The sequence below is a fragment of the Populus nigra genome, chromosome 4 (assembly GCF_951802175.1).
Source record: "Populus nigra chromosome 4, ddPopNigr1.1, whole genome shotgun sequence".
NCBI lineage: Eukaryota > Viridiplantae > Streptophyta > Magnoliopsida > Malpighiales > Salicaceae > Populus > Populus nigra.
In genome coordinates this window covers 12,668,429-12,692,229 of record NC_084855.1, presented here as the reverse complement: position 1 = coordinate 12,692,229, position 23,801 = coordinate 12,668,429, and the positions used below count along the sequence as shown (strand labels likewise).

The 23,801-nt window shown below is 31.1% G+C and overlaps 1 protein-coding gene and 1 pseudogene across 2 annotated transcripts; one reads left to right on the top strand and one right to left on the bottom strand.

Moving 5' to 3' along the window:
• Positions 1–5,598: 5,598 nt before the first annotated feature.
• On the bottom strand, positions 5,599–6,721 carry LOC133690827 (uncharacterized; annotated as a pseudogene).
• Positions 6,722–18,324: 11,603 nt separating this feature from the next.
• On the top strand, positions 18,325–23,692 carry LOC133692410 (tubulin gamma-1 chain). 2 transcript variants are annotated; one of them, XM_062113324.1, is made up of 12 exons: positions 18,325–18,735; positions 18,987–19,187; positions 19,340–19,451; positions 19,815–20,215; positions 20,499–20,552; positions 20,627–20,731; positions 22,203–22,277; positions 22,394–22,438; positions 22,615–22,743; positions 23,021–23,125; positions 23,201–23,277; positions 23,554–23,692. In XM_062113324.1, exons 1-11 carry the CDS (start codon positions 18,607–18,609, stop codon positions 23,267–23,269), a joined length of 1,425 nt encoding a protein of 474 aa, XP_061969308.1. In that variant the 5' UTR covers positions 18,325–18,606; the 3' UTR covers positions 23,270–23,277; positions 23,554–23,692. The 2 variants fall into 2 exon arrangements, with proteins under 2 accessions (XP_061969308.1, XP_061969307.1); XM_062113323.1 differs by having other exon boundaries at positions 18,328–18,735; positions 23,201–23,692.
• Positions 23,693–23,801: the final 109 nt, after the last annotated feature.

The window sequence follows — 23,801 nt, the reverse complement described above, 5'->3', positions numbered from 1 at the left end:
GTTTTTATTGATTGTGCATTAACAAATTATGTGTTTGAAATGTTAATGTTGATTTAAGTTAAATTATAGATTAGGTTAATTCGATATATTTTTAGTTGATAGTTTGATTATTTTATTAAATAATCAATGTTTTTTTGTTGTTGATTGTGAATTAAAAAGATTATATAATGAGATAGTTAGTGTTGATTTAGGTTAAATTATGAATTATATCATATTTTGTATAAAATAATAAGAATAGCTATGAAATACATAAATTTGTTTGATAATTTTATTATGGTACCGGAATTTGATGAATGTAGGTGTTCCCCGATTAATTTAAGTTTAGTTGATAACTGATGCACTTCGATTAACCCCAAGATATTAATAAAATATAATTGTGTTTGGTTGTATTGTTTGATAGAATGTCTAATAATTTAGGAATATGATGCTTCTATTGTGGTATCATTATCAATACCGATAATAGTATCACTTATAATGGAGGAAGCTATGAATTCTTAACTCCTACATCAAACATGTCTCTTAACGAATTATTAAGAATGTTATATGATCGACTTGGTTGGAATATGTTTGAAATAGAAGTTGAAATTACTTAGAGGATATTATAAATCAGGGTTAGTTAAGCTCATTATATCGGTGTACCAATCTATAGTGATGGGAGTGTGAATTCAATCTTTGGGTTTTCTAGGATGAGGAAACTCTTCTAGTATGAAGTTGACCCGGTTTTCAAGTAATTCTCGGAGAACTACACAAGCATCTTAACCAGATGGTCTATCTAGGTTAGGTGGTAATGATAATAGACAAGTGTCAATGTTGAAAATAGTTAATATGGAGTCTTAATTGGGTATAACATATGTTTCATATTGCTATGGAAAATCAGAACCAAGTGATGACGAATATGAGCATCGCATTGATAGAGTTGTAGTTGATGACGGACATGGGAAAAATGGGTATGCTAAGTTAGTTAAACTTGTTAATCAATACATGAAACCTTATGCTATTGAATTTAAAATTGTTAATGTAGATGACCAATATAGAAGCAATGATTGAGATGATAATCATAGGCATTCGGGCTTATTAGTTGATGAATTAGAGATTGAGAAAAGATTCAGAGGCAAATCTGAATGTGTTAATGTAGTAAAGCGATGGCATATAAAGAATTCTTTGTAGTTAAGGTCCATCGTTCAACAAAGTCCTATGTTCAGTTGCAGTGTATTCAAGAACAAGTTTGTAGATGGTATTTGTGTGCGAGGTATCACCAAAGGTCTGATTCATGAGAAATTTCTAAATTGAAAGGGTCACACACATATTGGAATCCTCTTGTTTTGTATTGTCATCGTCATATTGACTCGAATCTAATTGTTGAGGTGATATTGACAATTGTGAAAAGAAAGTTAAGTATGAGCGTTGCAATGATTCAGGGTACTGTGGAGAAGGATTATGGGTATAAAGTCTTTTATTGGAAGGTGTGAATGGTCAAATAGAAAAATATTGAAGAGGTTTTTTGGTTTACATGAAGAGTCATTTCAAAACCTACTTAAAACTCTATTGGCCAACAGGGATGGTGAGGCTAGACATTTCACAATAAATCTCACTCATGTCCTTGAGTTTTATTAGGATGAGTTGAATGCAAAACAGTCGCATCAAGTATATATTATAAATGTATTTTATTTTTTGTTATTTTAAAGTTAATTATTTAATTTCAATTGATTATTTGAGATAATTGTTTTATATGTTCTAATAGGTTATATGGATGTCATACATGGAGGACTTGATACTTTCAGTTTTGTCTATATACTGTGAGAGATCTGACATTTGGTTAGCATAAGTCCCTTTACACTACTTCGGCATTGTTAATGTGTTGTCCAGATCGAGTAATGTGGCCAGATCGAACTATCTCAGCATATACCACATTATGATGATATCGGAGATAAGCTGCTTAGTATTAGTCACCAAGATAAACGCGTGGGAAATTGGTTGGTAATTCATAAATCTTACCATGATCTCTAAGATGTTAGGAGAGATCATGTTTTTAAGGAGTGGCAAATACCTATATGACATGATATATGTCCATTACGCATCGTTTCCTTACACCAATCTGGTCATGTTTCCCGATATGTCTACACAACCCGATGCACTGAGCCTCCCGGTATCCGAGGCACAATCAATTAGTATGTAATTTTTTTTTACATTTATTAAATATCAAAATAATTTTATTATAAATGATGACTACCAATTGGTTTTTAATGTATGTATATAGATTAATTACTTGGTACGAGAAGCTCAGAAAGCAGCAATGACTATCAGTGAAGGTGTCAATGACATGGGACGTATTGTAGCCAACACCATGCTCAATTTATGTTTTGGCATCCTTCAAGAGGTTGGAGAGGTTGAATATCTTGAAGTAGCATTAGCAGAAGATGAAATTGCTCATCGTGGGAGTGTTGGTGATACTGGCATGTCCACGAGCACCCTAAGCCCGTCCATGAGCGACCCAGGTCCATCCAAGAGCTGAGATGATATTGGTCATTTTCAAACCTACATGGATATTACAAACTCAATCTTGAGTTGGAGAAGCTGGGTAGATTATTAGATATAATTGCATATTATTACATGCTATGATAATTATGAATATATGTATAGTTAGTTAATTTTTAATAAAATATTATTTTGTCTTAATTGTCAATGTACATTTATTATTTGTGATCGAATATATTACGCGCTACTTATGTGAATTATGTTTTAATGGTGGATAACTAGTTATTTGTGATTGTGTGAATTGCTTTTTTTTTTTTTTTTGCATGGAGTTGATGGCATAATAAATTGTCCTTGAACATCTTTGTTAAAGGAGTTGCATGTAACATCTACGAAATGCGAGCCATAGATGATATCTGCGACAATTTAATCGCATATGACATCTGGAACTCGCATGTCATAGATGTCATTTGTGACCTTTTCAACTGTGCTAGATTTCTAATTATTTTTTGGGCTATGTTATTTTATAAATTAATTTCTTAGAAAAAAATATGTTAACTTACCAAAACACTCCATTTTAGAATGCACCTCGTGTAGAGGTGTTTAAAAAAACGATCAATGGAGAAAAATGTAAAAAATATTAATTGAAAACACTAAATCGAGAGAAAAAACTGAAAAAAAAATGATTTAAAAACCATAAAACTCACTTAGTACAATTCAGTTTTGGCTTCATAAACTAAAACCATGTAAACTGAACCAGACCAAATGTAAACCAATATAGAAAAAAGTATAAATTAAAACCTAACATAACCTTAAAACATTCTCCCCTTCTTTACCATTGGATTGACAGCAGTCGCTAGCCAGTCATACCTCCCCCTATCCCCCATGCCATTTCTCTCACAGTCTCTCTCGTTCTCTCCCCTTTTGAAATAGGAGAGATCAGTAGACTACCTCCTCTATCATCTCCCCCTATCATTCTCCTCTTTTGATACAACAAATTGGATATAGTAGTAGCACATCCTTACATCCCATCAACCATCTCTCTCTCTCTCTCTCTCTCTCTCTCTCTCTCTCTCTCTCTCTCTCCTCTTTTTGATCGAAGACCCAATCCATCAAAATCTAATATGTAGAATCTAAGTTAATCTTGTATTTTTTTTCTTTTTTATTTTATTCTAATTTAATTGTAATGTTTTTTTTTATTAATTAGTAGCTAGGGTCTTTGAATTTTCATTTTTATAAGTTTAATGGATCCTCGATTAATAGGTTATTCAATTTCAATGAATGGAATCCAATTAGGAAACCAACTTATATCTGTATTTTCATATTAAGACCTTGTTTCTAGACCCAGATTTGAAAATACTTTTTTTGACAATAATTATAAGGGGTTCCATTATATTTTGCTTTATTCGAAACTAATTGATGTAACTCGATATTCAAATCCGACTCACAAAAAAAACTCTCCTAAAGCTTTTGACTTTTTTATATGTAACTTTGAGGTACATAAGCCAAATGCTTATGGAAGAAGATATTGAAGATAAGACTTGTATGCTTTAAAACTCTTTTGATCTTCTAACTTGACAAGCTTATTGTTTGTTTGTTTTTTAAATAGATAATCAGGCAAATCCTATACCAAAAAAATCAAATCTTTCAAGTTTGGAATCCAATTCTTTGCATGATCAAGTTATTACCTCTAGCACATATAGTAATATTGAAGGTAACAATCATCCACCTTCGAGATCTAATTAAAGAAAAACATTTCAAATTTAAAATCACTTTAAAAAACTGGATAAAGATTGTAAAGCTACCAGGGTCGTATATATGTATTATGAAAAAGACTAAGCTTGTCATATTATAACTTGAAACCAACAAACCTCCTGAATTTTCAGACCACAAATGGGTTGAGGCCTTTGCAATTACTACGATAGGATTATCAAGAGCAAGGTTGTCAATTCCATTTCGTTTCATTTGGAATGACCGAAACATTTTGTACCAATTCAAAAAAACAAAACAATTTTAATCTCATTTTAAATCTCGGTCCGTTCCGGATTTTCCGGATAAATTTCGACCGGAATATTCCGATTTCATTTCACATGTTCCGTTTCGGACTTGAAACGCCATTGAATCAAACCCAAATTTCAACTTATTTTAACTAAAACAAATCCTAAAAATACTGTATAAATATTAATAACTCCATTTTCAATACAAAACAATCTTTAATCAATCTAAAAATAAAAAATCAAACAAAACAATAATAATAATAAATTTATGGACTCTAATATATATTTTTTGCATGGTCAAAGGGCAAATTCATCCCATTTAACTCCCCTCTCCTAACAAACCTTTATTGACACCAATATCTATTACATTCCTTCCATTTATCTGGTTGAATAAAACATGAGTTGCACATCTTTTTTATAAAATGTTAAGAGATCAAAAAATCATTCTCCATTAATATCACAATAAAAATATATTTTGCAATACAATTATAATATAAAAGGCACTGGATTATTTCTTATTATCCTTAAGAAAAACATGACCTCCTCGTGATACTGAATGAGTAAACTGAAGGGAATTTAAAAGGGTAACAAACAAAACTTATAGTTTAATTAAGGTTTTAAAAAAATACAAATTGGGTGGTGTTTATGTGTTAACCTAAATGTGACACTTGTATTCCAACTCCCTCTACCTTCATTCAAGAATTAATTGTCGTAGCGTTTTAACATGAATGGCTTATATGGCTTCCCTTTATCTTTTAGAAATGAAAAGTTTGGGTTTGATTTATGTTTCTTTTGTGTTAAAACATTTTATTTTCATAATATTTTGGTATTTTGTTTAAGTTTAATTACTTTAAGTTAAAGTTCTATTTAATCTTGACTATTTAGGAATATTTTAAATTTTAAAATTATATTTGTTTGACATTGTATTTGTATTGCATAATTTATAATTAATCTATCTTGAATTTGAATTATATTTGATAAATTAATTATATATATATATATATATGAACAGTACAATCCTGAAAAGACACATCAAAATATTTTATAACTGAAATATTCTATTCTAATTAAAAAAACAAAACACGTATTTGATACTCTTGATCAAGAGTTGTGCTGTATAGGACAAGCATTAAGGTCCAGTCATTGATCGACCGAAAAGAAGCGCGGCATCGTGAAAGCCTGGGGGGACGTGCGAGCTGCCAAGTAGAACCCAAAAGATTTTCTTTGAGTGGATATATTCCATTCCTCAGGCAATTTGAAGCATAAGATCAACTGCGATGGGTAGTGGAAATGGAATTCGCTTTCTTGGGCCACAGGTCTCTCTAATGTAGCAACAGAGGTCCCTAGTCATTAGTTCCATAACTAGAAAACACTCTTTCTTTTCCTCATCAGTGAACCCATAAAGGAAGTGTAATATATTCGGGTAGGAAAGGGATAACAATGAAGAAATCTCAGGAATTAGGGGCTCAATGTCTCCGAAAAAATGTCTCAATGCAAGGCTTTCATCTAACCATTGTATCTTTTTTTACTGACTCCCACTACCAAGATGTCTCTTTATCTGGTAATCTTTGGACCGTAATAGGATCGAACAAGGTAAGAGTTTTCCATTTACAGGCTCCAATCCTTCCAAGTTCTTCAAAAGAATATCTGTGAGTTGCCCCTCTTGCTTTGTTGAGCCTGACATCTTCTTTTCTAGGATTTTGTTCAGGAGCATCCACCTATCTTCTTTCCAAACTGTATCATACCGATTGCAAAGTTCCTAAGAAATAAGATACTGTTTTGCAAACTTCCACTGGAAAAGTTAAGGTCCTCCATTCCTTCTGATATTTGTTCGAGTATAAAAGTCTCTTCTTCTGTATCTCATCGTGGTCCAATCCCGAGAATTCTCCAGAAATTTCAATTGCTTCATTGACAACAAGGATACAGGATAGTAAGTTATGGATGTATAACTCAACACAATCTGAGTTCTGATAGAGGACAATGGCTTTAGCCAATTGGCCTACCAATTCTTTGTTTCCATGCAGTGCCTGACGTAACCTTCCCCTTCTTTGAATATTCTGTAAATCTCTCTTAACATCTGTTCTAGTATTCCCCATTTGACGTTCTTCTCTTCAAATTTCAGGTTCTATCTCATCTCTTCAGCAATTGAATCATATGCAAAACTGTCGTGGATTGATTTGGATATTGTCTCGAAAAACCATCAAGACCTTCAATCTTCCGAGTACCTCTCCAATCTGTCTAAGCTTCTCCATTCTAAAACTAAAAATTCAAAATATCTGCAAATGGGGCATTGAGATTTAATAATCATGTTCAAGTAAGAATCGGAAAACAAGAAGAAAGTTATCAGGACATCAACTTGAACCATGTCAATATGGATAAGCAAATTAATATATAACTTACCGAATAAGCAAATTAAAGACCAAGAAACCAAAATCCCTGATCATATTATGGGTTCTTTTTTTGGAAGAAAGTTGGTTAATTTACAAAGGATTCTCATAAACTCAACCACATGTTTTCTTCCGCCAAATTAGGATCCAGAAGAACAGTACAATTAAGCTAAATTGAAACCAGACAAAATGGATCAAGAATATGTATGAATTAAGTAGTGGAATTTTCAAGAAAAGGGTGGCAACAGAATTGTTCGATAACTGAATCAAGAACACATGTATTAATATAAAAGATTATTTATATCTTGGTGTTTCCAAACACTTTTTAAAAGTAGCTTTTTGTAACTTTACATAAATCAATAATAATTAATTTAATTTATCTCGTGAAAATTATTATTTTTGCAAAACCAATGATATAAACGAAATTTGGAATGGACTTCGCACAAGTTTTTTCATTACCAAACACTTTTATAAGTGCAGTTGGAGTAGAAGTAACTTCAGCCATAAAAACAAATAAACCCTAAATATACTCAAAATCAAATTAATGTAAAAAAAAACATTATCAAATTTGTTTATAACTTATAACTGTGCATGTTGTTGTTGCTATTAATATTTTTTAGAAGTTAGGGTTTGGTTGGGACTTTGATTTGTTTATAGCAATTAGAAATTAATGTATTCATACAACAATCAATAGAATTTCTTGAACGAGTTCTGTGTTAACTTAAAGTTTATGCTTTGAATAAGGTGCAGTGTTCAAGTGTTCAAGCTTATCTTTGTTTGCTGTATGTAAACAAGTTTTTTGTTAGTTTGTTTTCTACATGAACTCAAAAGCTCCGTGTATAGAAAAAGGATGATACATGCCATCATTTTTTCTTTTGCATTGACTGATATCATTTCAAGGTTATCTATGTTTGGGAAAAATGAGGAAACAAATAGCACTTGTTGTGTTTGCTAGCTATTTAGCTAGCTAGTTTTGGATGCAAAAATACACTGACAGCTTTCTTAAAACTAAATGATAAGGCTAACGTTTTGCACATCCATCACTTTCAGTCCATGACCACTTAGAACTCACCTAGTAACACCTTATTCTTGATTCCTCATTCAATTCATAGTTTTCTATAACAAACCAAAACTGTAACATTTATGTGTTGTGTAAAACAACACTAAACTATATCTCTCTGTTGTTGCGAAACAACCTTTACTTATACAACATTTATGACATTTAGAGAGAGAGAGAGAGAAAGAGAGAGACATTTTATCATGTATCAAAACAGTCTCTCTTCTCCTTTTTTGTTGCTTGCCCCATACCACTAAAATAACCATCACTTTTGTGTAACCCGTTATCAGTACAGCTAATTCACGGCCCTCTAGTCTCATTACGATTATGCTGGCTAGCATAACCTTCACTCCTTACTACTCACCAATCCCAAGGAATCCTTTAACTAGCAGAGTTTTTGTATACAATTCTCATTTCAATCCTTATGCATGTCATTTTCATCACCCTTTTAACTCTTTTGTCATTTTTTTTTTACAAGGCTGATACAATGCTTTGTATTTCAAATACTTTTATTTTCGACTTGGCAATCACATAAGTAACCATTCATATACAAATTAAAATAAAATTATTCAATATACATGTCATAAGATTCAATTCAATGATATACCTCTCCTAATATATCATCATTTATCTATATTGCTTCTGTTTGTACTGAGATGAACCTGAAATAAAGTAATTAGCATCATAAATGTTCGAGTATCATTATAAGCAGAGCAGCATATCAACAAGAATCTCTTATTCTCATTCCTAAAAGACATTCAACATGTTACTTTGATTCAACAATTTATTCATTCCGACCATCATCAACTAAGCCAACTTAATCGCAGTCATTCCATGCAGATGTCTATAACTCAGTTTATCCCTCACGAAGTCAATCACTCTAATTATGCCTTTCGCAACCAAGAAAACCAACTAATCATTTCAGTTACCTAGTTTACATATTGGTTTAATTACTTGACATAAGTAAAATTTGCAAAATTTTACCTAAGCACAAAAACTATGAGATGTTGTCATCATGTTACTGCTGCAGCAAAGGATAAGAAGAACCTAAAATACATGATTAAATAACACTGATTGACACCAACAATTATCTCTTTCACTTATATAATTTCTACATGTTAAAAACTAAAAATACAATAGCTTGTTCTTCTAGGAGTGTCATTTTTCCACATTAAAATTCTTTGTCATTAAACCATCCCTTGTCAGTTACATATTCGAATAGCTCTCGCTCCTACGACCAACTTATCTATGTATATATTTACAACCCTCGCTTCTACGACTGACTTATTATAATTATAGTCCATGCTCTAGTAATCAGCTTATATCTTACTAATCTATTTATTTGTTTATTTTCCTTTTCATTTCCAAACATTTAGAAATTATTTATTTACAATTAAAGAGTTTTGTATCAACAGAACTAATTAAAATTTAAATTAGAATAAGGTATTGAGCACCTAATTGCACCTTCAGTTGAACATATTCCTCCAACTATAAAAAATGTCACTCTTGGTGTAACAACCCCGATGTCATACATCTTTTTTTGCAACCGTTTCTGGTGTGATGATATCAATGGGTCACATTGATATCGACAATCATTTCTGGTGTGATTGGCTACTCCTGGTGTCTCTCCTAAATCTAGAAAATGTATCATTATCAATATCTCTTTTTTCTTTTCATACATCAACATTTATGTTACATAATTTCATCACGCTACTCATAAATATATATTTTTTCTTTGGTTTATCATGCATATAAGTACTTAGATATACCATTTTCAACTATTAAAATTACATCCACCTCAATATTTTCCTTTTATATTTCTATTTATTCTTAATTTTTCATTATGATATTCTTAACCAATTAAACTATCTAATGCCCTTACATAATATCACATTTTCTTACATTCCTTTGTGTTATGATTTTCATCATTTTTATATGAATAACTTATATCAACATATTTACTAAAATTTATATTTTTAGGAATAAAGTTTTAACTTTCGCTAACTTTGCAAATCATTTCCTCTTACTTTTTGTTCTTTAAAGTCTCAATTTCATGTCCAATTTACAATCTCTTATACATAAATTCATCACAACTTCCACTTATACTTCCAAATCCTAAAACATAATAATCCACTTTTCAACAAACTTATAATTAAATTTATTCTTTCTAACTAATAATAACTCTCTTAACATTTAAACTAACCATAATTCATATCATTTTATCTTTACTTGTTAAATTTCCTTAACATTACTTGTTAAATTTCCTTAACACTACTTATGGTCGGCCCCAAAACTTTCATTTCCTCTTGAAATGTTTCTTAAATCTTCATGGTTTAAACTAGGTTCTTCACATTTATATCATGTAATCACAAGTACAATTAATTAACTAAGTCTTTAATTCAATTATTTCTTAAAAAATCCTTATTCCCACTAACCTAAAATTCCATTATATCATTTTGATAAATTAACTCAATATATATTTTTAATCACTTTACACACAACAACACATAATAACGTAACACAATTACATGTAATTACACAATTTAAACAACTTCAAAATAATTTCCCTCTTAGCCAGCCTATAGAGTTCTACTTGTCAAAATGATTTATTCTTATTTCTTTTATGATTTAAAGTCCATTATAATATATTCCAACTCAATTAATTCAATTACAAATAATTTTAGATTTCCCCCAAATCTCATCAAGAACCCTAACCCCAAAGATTCATGAATTGTCCAAAACTACTTAAAACTTACTCAAACTTATATAAATGAGTTCTAAGCATCTCACCACGTTTATATGAATTTCAAATGCTTTCTGGTCAAAATTTTTCCAAGCCTCCTTCTTCCTCCTTTGATTCCTCTAGTTTCTCTCTCTAACTTCCTTTTTCTCTCCTTTTAATCTCTTTTAATTTGATCTTGTATTTAAGTGTTTTTCTCTCTTTAATTCATGCTAAAACCATCAAAACACCTAAACCCCCTCACAACTAAGGAAAATTCAAGAAAAATAAAGAAGGAAGTTCTCCTCCTTTCAAAATGGTTGTCAGCCATATTTATAAAGAAAAAGGTGGGTCTTCTTATTTTATTATGAATTTGTCCATGCTTGATGCATCATTGTTAATTTCTAAATAGTTTCCTGAGTCTAGTAATTCATATAATAATCCTGAACTCCGATCGATTTGAGATTTTAACTCAAGATAGAATAATATTTTAAGAGATTGCTCGTAAGCTTTTAGTTCGATCAAATAGTCAAATTAAAAATTATATTTAATAGCATAAAACTGGACAACATGTACTTTTTATGCCAAAATCCAAATTTGCATACTATTTTATTGCTTATATCATCAAGATTTCCAAACTACTCTACTGGGGACTTCCATCCCTTTTTATAATACAAATTCTCCTCAAATTTCATTTCTTTTTGGACTAAAAACTGTGCGATTGTACATAAGACTTATATTATCTGTCAAGGTCATTCGCGCATAAAACTATATATTAATTTATTTTAAAATTTTAAAATACTTTTTTAAATATTTGCACCACAAATTTATAAACATTCTTCATATGTAACACTAGTTTATCAATTTTTAAGTTAGGGGTTTACATTGCACTCTTTATGTTTGCCGAGTAATACTTTTCCTATCTAGGTGTATTTTAATATTGAGTTTAAACTAACTACATCGAATTTCATCACAATATATACCAGAACATTACCTTCCTCTTTTATCTCTTCCATTTGGTTTTTATTTTCTTTTCTTTGTTTTTTTATTTTTCCACCATTTTTCATAGTTTTATTTTTCAATGAACACATGAACATTATATTTCAAATTCCCTAGTGTATCTTCATCCTCATAATTTAATTATTCACTTTATGCATTTAACATAGTATTTTTTTTATTAATCTTATAAATTTTATCTAGGAGTTTACATTATTGTATATAGTTAAGTTGTTTAAGAATTAAGTTTCACAGCAAGTATTTTTTTCATATGGACCCAGAAAAATTTAAATGAATTTTGTCGTGTCGGCAGCTGGTGGCCACCAATGTAGTGTCCTTGATTGTGGGTCGGTAGGTTGCCTGGTGTCGCAGCCACCTACCGACAGCCAAGTGAAACGAGTCAAGGACTCAAGGCACCACATGTGGTGTATATTCCTCTCTGCTTCTTCTAACTTCCTGACAAACAGTTATTTTACCTGTCGATGTGTTAATAATACAATGGGCCACTGGCCCACTACAATATATAGTGTCCTGCACGTAGTGGTTGCCTGTATGATCAATAATGCAGTTGCAGCACCCACGTCTGATTTTCCTAGGGATGATGTGTGGTCAGTAAGTGTTGGACTAACAGGTGATTTATTGCCATCTCTAATCTACGTACCAACCATTAATATCAGCTAAGATCATAGGACAAATGTTGTTGGATTATTTTTAAATTTGTTTTTTATTTAAAAATATATTAAAATAATATATTTTTATTTTTAAAAATTATTTTTGATATTTAAATATTAAAATGATATAAAAACACAAAAAAATATTAATTTGAAGTAAAAAATTAAATATTTTTAAAATATAGAAATAAATATGCACACCAGGAAAGTTCAGTAAGAGTAGAAGCTACCACAAAAGAGATTTCTGGCGTTTCATAGAATCCAATTGATTTGCACCCAAAAAAAACCCGAATTGATTAGAATTTAGGGCATTAATTTGCTGCGGAGGTGCACTCTAAAGTCTAAACTAGAGACGGGCCATGACCCCTCCAAAGTTTGAAAAGAAAATCAAATCCCTCGTTTTTTAGAAATTTTTCAAATAATTCCTAAACACTAAACCCTGGATTTGTCCCTGCTCTTTAAAGATTGTTTGGAATAAAAATTTAGTTTTAATTAATAAATAAGTTATTTTAAAGATATCTTTGATCATCAAATAAAAAAATTGTTGTAATTTGAGTGATATTATTAAAAAAACCCTCATCTAAAATAGATATTTGGAATCAGTAGACAAGTAAACTTTTTTTATTTCATCTCAAGAATATTTTTTTCTAAATAAAAAAGAATGTTGCAAATGAGCGATAAGAGATATCTACTTCTGAGATATATCCTTGACAATGTTAATTTATTGCCTTAATTTAGAGAGTGATATGAGGTTGGAAATCCATATACGCGAGCTGCTTTATTTATTTAGAGGTGTTCAGAGATGTGATAGTAGTTTTTTTAAAAGTGTTTTTAGTTTAAAAATATGTTAAAATAATATTTTTTATTTATTTTTTAAAAAATATTTTTAACATCAGCGTATCAAAATAATTTTAAAATATAAAAAAATAACTTTAAATAAAAATCAAACTTTTAAAAAATATGGTTTTCATCGTGTTTTCAAATGGGGTGAAAGAAAAACAAAGTTGGGAATTCTAGCTTGTAATTGTAGAGTTCAATTCGGATTAGTTTGGAAATAATGTTCAGATATTAGGTGAAAGTAATTTTGCAAAAATGCTTAGTAATTAAAATATATTAAAATGATATTTTTTTATCAAAACATTAAAATCATTAAAATCATTAATATAATATTTTTTAAAAAAATAAAACAAGATTTATAAAATAATTTAAAAATAATTCAACTTCGTTACCAAACATGGACAAAGACTAGTTATTTAAGCCTGTTTTCATGCTACATTCGAAAGGAATAAAGGAAGGATGATGTTTTCATAAAAATAAGCTGCTACTTGTCATTGAATTGAACAATTCAATACTCTAAATTGTCTTTTGGCACGCGCGCTTTAAATATGATTACCTAAAATATTGTTTTAAACTTCGCGTGCACGCTTTCAGGCTTTGTATGTTTTCGTTATTTTCAAGTTTACGAGTCTTTCCTTTAATTTCATGTTCTTTTCCAATTTAGATTGGATTTTTTCTTTTTTGAAAAAAAAAAAAGGTAAGATGATAAATCTTGATTAGAAAATAAGACATTAAAAAAAAAAAAAACACTAGTGAATTGAGACTGGCCAAGTCAAGAGACTATTTGGTGATCTTAGATACTACAAGGACTAATTGATCGGTTTTAGTAAACTACAAGGACTAAATTAAAATTTCTCCTCTAAAACCTCCATAAAAGGCCTCTACATCCTACGACTAACTTGCATATTTGGCCAAGTTGCTCTAGAGTCTAGAGCATCGAAGCTGTTAGGCTAAATAAGAGTGGAGGTGGATTAATGGAGTCGGTAGTCAGGCCACCTTCAAACATAGGCAGTGGACCAAGTGGGCAGCACACAAAGGAGCGGTGTGGGGACTTTCAGATGCCACTGCACTACCCAAGATACACCCTAGCCGAATATCAGACCATGCCAGAGTGGAAACTTGATTGCCTGCTTAAAGAGTATGGGCTGCCAATCACCGGAGATGTTGAACAGAAGAGGAACTTCGCCATGGGAGCTTTTCTTTGGCTCCATTAGACCTCTGGTTTATGTTGTTTTTTATCATATAACTATGATGCGAGGAGATCAGGTACTATAGTTATGTTAGGTCATGTACATACCTGTTGATCTGTTTTTGTGTATATGCTTGGATTGTGCTGTGAAATGAAGGGAATTAGTGCACACAGGCACGATTCTGGAAGGAGAAGTTTAATTTATCAAGTCTGGGAAATGAGAGTAGAGATTTGGTGATGTGTGTAGGAGGTCAGTGGACTAATCTGCTGTTTAGTGATTAGTTAATATAATGATGTGGGTGTTATCATGTAGGCTCTCGCTTTTGTCGTGTGATCAATAATCATCGTGATCTCCGCTTGGTGCAGAAGACGATGGAAATTATGGTCTTCCATTTCCCTTTTTTTTCTTTATTCCTTCTTACAAAACAGGCCTTTGCCCCTTGTTCTACCGGCAGTCTAGCTATTTTATACATGTTTCGCCGGCTGGTTGCATAATTATTTGAGTAAATAAATAAATATATAGGTTTTTTCAACATATTTTTTTTAAAATTTAATTATAAATTAAAAGGACTATAAATGAATTTGAGTAAATAAATTTAAAATCATCTTTATCAATAAATAAATAAAAGTGTTAAAGTTTCTATTTGGCTCGCTTTGCTGCATGTCATAATTTTTTTTTATAGATGTTATTAACACGTTTTTTAATATCAAGTAAAAAATATAGTTGTAAATCAAAAAACCAATACTTATATATAATAAAATAAAGTGAAGATCATATGCGTTAATAAAAATATATAATATCTCAAATTAATTTTTAACGTTGTAGAAAAATATGACAATGTTGCAATTGCTACATCAAAACACAACTTATTTTTAGTTTTGTATAGTAGTTTTTCAAAAAAAAAGTGTAAAGAAAAAAATTGCAAATAATAAAGATAAGAACGTAATAAATAATATAAATTGGTCAAGTGTGGCGTTATAGATATTTCAAGTGTAAAGAATAAAAAAAAATATTTTTTTTCTAAAAAAAGTGTAAAGAAAGATATAAAAAAATATTTTAAAAAATTAAAGATAAAAAAAATAATGATAAATAGGCCAAGTGTAAAGTGATAAATATATCAACTATAAAGAAAAAAACTAATAATCTTTTTTTCTAGGAAAAAACCAAAAAATTACAGATTTGCTACTACTATGTTAGAAAATTTGAAAAAAATATTAATTATTCCATTTCTACAATGAAAGAATGTTTTCTTTTAGTATATGTATAACGAGTTTGTTGTCCCGTGCTTTACTGTAGGACGAAACTTCTTTTTTTTCAACAACGAAAGGAATGTACAAACATTGTTAGTGATATAATAATATAAAAAATGATTTTGATTCGAGAAAATTTAATGTATGCCCTAAATTTTTAGAATGCATTATATTATATCAATATCGATCAACACAGTTAACTGTAAAATTCATGAACCATCTTTACTGTTTCGCAGCTTCTATTCCATGTTAGGTCTTCATCTGGTTTGATCATGATGAAATGTGAGATTCAATTGATGAGCTATTAAAGAATTAGAGACTCAATTAAAAAAATTATTAGGTTCGAGTGAAATGAAATTCAAGACTCAATGAAGAGTTAGTATTGATTGAAGGACTAAAATAAAAAAGAAAAAAGAAACGGGGCAGGTGAGTGGTATACAAACGCCAACATGTGAGTAAGGTCGTTGCGGTTTGATGGCGCATACAGTGGCCTCCAATCTCTAAAACGTTTGTTCTTGACACCGTTGGATTTGTCTCGTCAAGACGGTCATCCCAAGATAGAGCGTGATTGAAAAAGAGTCTCGACATGACTCTGGTGATCATTTCTTCTTCTCTCTATTTTCTTGTTTTTTCTCTTGTCAAGACGGTCATCCCAAGATAACGTGTGGGAACAATGGATGTAACTCTTTTTAGTATAAAGTATGAGTGTTACTAGCAGGCATGGCATTTTTTCTTGTCTCTTTAAGAAATTAGGGTTGTATTTGTGTACTTAGTGGTACATATAAGAGAGCTTATTGCTATGCAGGAGAAAGAGTGAAAAATACAGTTGCATTACTGCAATGATATCATTTAACATCTGCACCTTATAAGAGAGTTGTTGTAGACCCGAGAGAGTTAAAGTCTATATGGTAGAGAGATTAGTTGTTGTTTCTTTTTCTGGAGTTTTGTTAACCATGAAAATAATTTTTTTATGAATGTTGTAGAATTAGAATAAAATAACTTTTTATTCAATTTTATACTAACATGCCCATAAATAAAGTCATGAAAAAAAAAACTTTATAGAGAAATTAAAGGTTTCATGGGCTACGATCCTGGATTGAGATGTATAGGCTTGGATATAAGCTTTGTGAATGGGCTTGATTATTCATTAAAAAAAAAAGAATCCATCATGTTGAAGGTTAAATTTCAAGCATGGTAGATTTGGACATGTTAAATTTAACACTATTAAGAGAATGATGCATTTAAATTTTATTTCTAGTTCATAAACTAATAAAAAAGAAAAATATGTAATTCGTGTACAAGCTAAACAACTTAGAAAGATTTTTAATCTAGTAGGAAATTAAAAAAATAATTATTAGAGTTAATACTTGTGATTTAATAGAGATGGTGAGTATATTTTTAATGAAATGAATAAATTTTTAGAATTAAATGGTTTTACACATCAAGTAACATTTCATTATTCACCATAGTCTAATGAGATAACACAAAAAAAAAAAATAGAACTCTAATAAAGATGGTTAATACAATGTTAATTAGTTATGATTTTCGGGTGAAATTTTGTATTCTTGTTATATTATTAATAGAATTTCTTATAAAAATCTGGATAAAATGCCATATGAATTTTAGAAGTATAAAAAAGTGTTTAGATAAAATGAATATTATAATTACTAAGGAAAGGGAAATTGGTCCCTTGTATTTGTTGGATATTCTTTGGATACTATTATTTTTAGTTTTAAATTCTAAAGTTCTTGAAATTAGAAATAATAAAATTATTGAGTATGTAATTTTTTTGAAAATATTTATTTAATAAAAAATAAGTTGTCTAAACTTGTTACTGAAATTTCTTATTCTAAAATAGATATTTTTTTTTACAATCACTCTCCTAGTGAAATTAGAAAGAGTAAAAGAAATAGAAGAGCAAAAGATTTTGGTTCTGATTTTCATACCTTTTTAATATTTTTTAATAATTTAAAATTCTTATCTAAAGCATTCCGATGTAATAGAGATAGACGAGCAAAATACTTTTGGTGCTAATTTTTATATACTTTTTACTTGAAAATAAATCTAAAACATACAATGAAGCTATATATAAACAAGATATGTGTTAATGATAGAAAAAAACACAATATTGATAAAATCTTAAAATTACTTATATGTCTTATTTGTATAGTTTTGAAATCCAGCCCGGCAGGTCGATTCAGGACTCGACCGACCCGAGGCTGAAACCGGGTCGGGTTTAAGAAAAAATAGAAAAAGAAAACACTCGGGTTAACCCGGCAAGACCCGGTCAAAAATCAAGTTGCAACCCGTTGATTTTTTTTTTTACTAAAACAATGTCGTTTTGATTTAAAAAAAAAAAATTGATCTGGACAATCCGATCAAAACCCAGAACTCGGGTCTTGGACCAGATCGGGTTTAAAAACTATACTTATTTATCATGAGTTTAAACTTTCAAAAACCTAATTAAAAACAACATAATTAATATGATTTTTCAAGTTGAGACTTATTTACACTAAATATAGGTTCAAATCTTGAAAGTACCTAACACCTATTATACAACACCAATTACTCATATTTTTTATATATAATTTAAAATCATGTGGGAGAACTTTAAAATCTTGATTTAAAATTATAATTAATGATAGTTATTCTTAGTAATTAATAGATTTTATTAACTTAGTTGTTAAGATTAAATTAATTAAGTTTAATTATTTTAAAATATATTTGATAACTAATATATACACACAGTGTCACACACACGAGAGATATACCAGAAACTAAGTAAAATAAAAAATAATTCTAATGATGAGAAAAATTATTTTTTTCCCATCCTAAACACCTGCCATTTAAAAGCATTTATTTAAGCAAGCGCGCACGCACGTAAATCCAAAATTTCGGAGATTCCCTCCTTTTCCCTCTCCTTTTAAAATCCTCTCCGCGCCAGATTCACCACTGACATTTTCATCCCTCTCTCCGTCGATCCCAAAACCCTAGTTTTCCCTAGAAAAGAAAAGGGCAAACGGAACAAAAATGCCGAGAGAGATAATCACGCTGCAAGTAGGACAATGCGGGAACCAGATCGGCATGGAGTTCTGGAAACAGCTTTGCCTCGAACACGGCATCAGCAAAGATGGCATCCTCGAAGATTTCGCAACTCAGGTAGGTCTTCGATTCTCACTTTCTTTTATGTTTGGTTGTTGAAAAATGAATTGTATCTATTATCCTAAACAAAGTTTTGGAATTTAACTGTATACTTTATTATTATTATTATTATTATTATTATTATTATTATTATTATTATTTTACCTTTCAGCTATTAATTCGGAAATTCAAAATAAATAAAAAATATTTTTTTATGAAATATTTGGAACTCAATTAACGTATATTTTGTCGAATTTGGTGTGATTCAGGGAGGTGATAGGAAAGATGTGTTTTTCTACCAAGCGGATGATCAGCACTACATACCACGAGCTTTACTAATTGATTTGGAGCCCAGGGTCATCAATGGAATTCAAAACAGTGAATATCGTAATCTTTACAATCATGAGAACATCTTTGTTTCAGATCATGGTGGTGGTGCAGGAAATAACTGGGCCAGTGGATATCATCAGGTTTGTTGCTTGTCTGTGCTGTGTGACGAATGATTTTATTTTGGGTATCCAAGGTAAAAGAGTTCTTGCCTTTTCGAAAGTTTTGCAGTTAGGTTCTTATTGTCATCAACTGAATTTGTGTGATTCATGTTTATTTATATATTTCTGATCAGGGAAAGGGCGTTGAAGAGGATATAGTGGACATGATTGATAGAGAGGCAGATGGAAGTGATAGTCTTGAGGGTTTTGTTCTGTGTCATTCAATTGCTGGAGGAACAGGCTCAGGTTGCTTCACTTGTCATTGCCTTTTCTTGTCTTTAAAGTTCTGAAGTTGCGATGCAATTTTGCAGTACTCTTGTACAGACAATATTACCAACATTTTGTGTTAGAATCTGACAAATGGTCCAGATTTGAACACTTGAACGAACATTGTTCCACTATGCTTAGTTTGGTTCAAAATCAGACAGCTCTTGGTTTGTGATACATAATTTGTGCATCTTAGCTTGATAATGCTGTGGCCAGTATCAACTTAATACAAATGTCTGCACATTGTATGAATTTAATTGTGGCTAATATATGTTGGAAATCGAATAAGTTTTTTTACATTAGTGTTTTCTTACTTCTTGAGTGGTGCATTGTATAATGAAGGTATGGGCTCGTATCTGCTAGAGACTCTAAATGATCGCTATAGCAAAAAGTTGGTACAGACATACAGTGTATTTCCTAACCAGATGGAGACAAGTGATGTGGTAGTTCAACCCTATAACTCACTTTTAACACTGAAGAGACTGACTCTAAATGCGGATTGTGTTGTCGTTCTGGACAATACTGCACTGAATAGAATTGCTGTTGAGCGCCTACATCTGTCAAATCCCACATTTGCTCAAACAAACTCTTTGGTATCTACTGTAATGTCTGCTAGCACGACTACTCTGCGGTATCCAGGATATATGAACAATGACTTGGTTGGTCTTCTTGCATCGTTAATTCCAACACCAAGATGTCATTTTCTTATGACTGGATATACACCACTCACAGTGGAGCGCCAGGTCAGATTCGAACTTGATTCAATTTAATTTTTCCGATGGTAATCTTTTGTTTCATTAATAGTTTTATAGTTGAAAGTCTCAGTTAATCAATATTTGGAATCTCATCAATAATTTTATGGAATTTGGGGGAGACATAGCTGGATTATTTCAGAAACAATAATTAGTGGCTCCATCAAAATAGATTTTATTGGTTTCTCATTTCTTTAAATGTTTAATCTGGGCATGCTCATGCTCTTAAAGGAGGTATTTTGCTGATGCTCTGATGCAAATAATCTCATGGCAGGCTAATGTGATTCGTAAAACTACTGTACTGGATGTTATGAGGAGACTGTTGCAGGTGAGAAATTTCATTCATTATTGTTTAACCAAAGTGCAGATAGGTATTCATCTGACCCTGTCCTTTTTTTGCAGACCAAGAATATCATGGTTTCCTCTTATGCACGAACAAAAGAAGCTAGTCAAGCAAAGTACATTTCAATATTGAATATTATTCAGGGAGAAGTGGACCCTACTCAGGTAATAATCTCAGAGTTTATGAACCTGTTAGAAGTATCTTACCATGGAAGGCTGCTTGAAAAGATGGCTGAACTTGTTTAGTCCTTTTAGTATTTCACAAGGGCAACATATTTGGAAAGTCAACCCTTAGCTTCTGAACGCCTTTTTTCTCCATAGTGAACTCATAAATTGGCTTTATTATGTAATACTTCAGTTTCAGTATGTTGGCTTTTCGCTAAGTCAGCGTTGCTGCACGTCAGTGATGGATGCAGGACCAAATCATAAAGGGGTTTGTTATATATTAAAATTTATAAGAATTATTCATTCATATCTATATTTGTTGAAAAACTATTACAATTTTTTATATAAAAAAAATTAGAAAATCCTAATAATACTGAGTATAAAAAAAATAAACTAGAAAAAATATCTCATTCAAATAGAAAAAAAAAACTAGAAAAGCATCCCAATAAAGATTAGAAAAACAAAATACAAAAATATCTATTTTTCAAACAAAGCTCATGCATCAATCTTTCTAGGTTGGAAGAAACTTGTTAAAAACTAACTTTCATCAATAACATCTCTTTGTTTGTGGGCTATCCCATCAAGGTCCTAATATCTTTGCGTGGGCAACCACATCATGATCCTTAACACAACATCTTTGAGTGGGCAACATCTTTGAGTGGGCTATCTCATTGTAGATATCTAACAAAGCACCTTTATATGAGTTGCTTTATTGTGGATTCCATCACCAGGATTTGGAAAGACATCAACTAATGCAAACAGAAACAAAACACTAGTTCTTAAACAATTTTTTAGGGAAACCTTCTCATCTTCGCCCATACAAGCACGTTATGTTTTGTAATTCTTATAGTCGTAGTTGTTCTAAAACACAAAACAAAGCAAAATAACAACCAATGATTGTTGTGCTCTTTTCTAGCTATGAATTTGCAACACACAACAAAACAAAATAATCACCTAGGATCATCGGACTCTTATACCTATTAACACAAGCTGAAGCAAAGGATAAAAAGATTTGTTACATGTCAAAACCCGCAAAGACCACAAGTATAAGATTCTCTTAAAATACTTCATTTTATTTATTCAGGTATCTATTTGTCAAAATATTGTTACAACTCTTTATATAAAAAAATATAAAACCCTAATAATGCTGAATAAAAAAGAAATTAGAAAAAATATTCTGTTTCAAATAGAAAAAAGACAAGAAAAAGTATCATAATAAAAAATAGAAAATATCTATTTTCCTGAAACAGCTTTCCATCGGCTAGTCAGTGTGGTGATCCTGTTTTCTCTGGTAGCTTTGACCAGGCTCCCTTTCTGCTTGTTACATGGCACTTTACATATCATTACAAGAAGAGGATGCTATTATTTGAGTTGATATTTTGTATTTAGAAGGTTCATAAATGCGAGCATCTTTTTTTCATTTTTCTTACTAGTAAATTCACCAGTATTGGATTGCCAACTCTTTTATCAGGTCCATGAAAGTTTGCAGAGGATTCGCGAAAGAAAGCTCGTTAACTTTATTGAGTGGGGTCCTGCAAGTATTCAGGTCTTTTTCTGTATAAACAAAGAATAAAAATCTCTCTTTATTTCATCTATTTTTTTGCTTCTTCAAACCAGTTATAGTATCTGCTAATGTTATCTTTTTCCCTTTTATTTTTGCAGGTTGCTCTGTCTAGAAAGTCTCCATATGTTCAAACTGCCCACAGGGTTAGAACTTATTTCATGCCTTACTTTCTCTGTTTTGGTTTATTTTTCCTTAAAATCTTACCAAGAACATTTTTTTTTTGAGATCATGTTATTCATTTTTGTTAACCTTGTAATATTTAGAGTATTGGAATGATATACGAATTTTGAGAGAATAAATGAACGTGCTGCATTTGTAGGTAAGTGGTCTCATGCTAGCAAGCCACACTAGCATCCGCCACCTCTTCAGCAAATGTTTGAGCCAGTATGAGAAGCTGAGAAAAAAGCAAGCATTTCTTGACAACTACAGAAAATTTCCGATGTTTGCTGTAAGTTGCCTTCATGTTTCTCTCATGCTTCTGGTCAGTTGTCAATTTATGGATAATGCTATACGCTGTTTTATCTTCAGCTAATAGTCTTGAATATAGAATCCATCTTTTCGATCAGAAAACGCTTTTATAGCTCTTGGTGCTCCATTTCAGTTGAGCAACATGATTTTGTCAATCTCCACTAAACTGTTTCTTGCCAGAGTGTAGAATGCTTCTACATAAGATGTGCTAGCTTTGTAGGCTGCTTTTTTATTATCTAATGCAAGATGTTATTCAGGACAACGATCTTTCTGAATTCGATGAATCACGGGACATAATTGAGAGTTTGGTTGATGAATATAAAGCCTGCGAGTCCCCAGATTACATCAAATGGGGAATGGAGGTATATTCCTACTGGTCCTGACGTTCCCCAGATTACATCTCATCTCAACGCTGCTGATTTTACATTCTATTGCAGGATCCCAACAATCTTCTAACAGAAGAAGGCAGTGCCAAAGGAACAGTGGATCCGAAATTGGCAATTTAAATTACCAGGTTAAAAATTCATGTGGAATTGCTTGCATTCTAGGTTGTAGTTGTGTTGCCTGTCAGTGAGAATTACTTCAATGAGTTGACATTTATCTGACGTAGAATGCCTTTCTTGAGCATGTATGAGACTGCAGGCTGTAAAAAATTAGTTCTAATGAATGTCTCTGCAAAATAGATTGCAATGTTCTGCTAGCTTGTAATACTTCCACGTTGAGGGAGTTGCTTGTCATCTTGTTTGTTCTCAGATCTCTTACCTTTGTATTCTCTGTTTCCCTACTGCAGATAGGTGACTAGCTTTGAATTTTGCTCATTTGCAGAATGTAGTTATAAAACTTAAAGCACAGTTGAGGACTGAATGTAAATAACTGTAACAAATTTATGGTGTGAAATGTCTTCTTTAGGGGGGAGAATTGGTGATTTACTGATTTGTGGTGTTTTAATTACTTGGGTGTTTAATTCTAGAATAAACATAATGAAGACAATTTTATCTAAAATTCAATTTTTTTTAAGATAAAATTGTCTTCATTGAT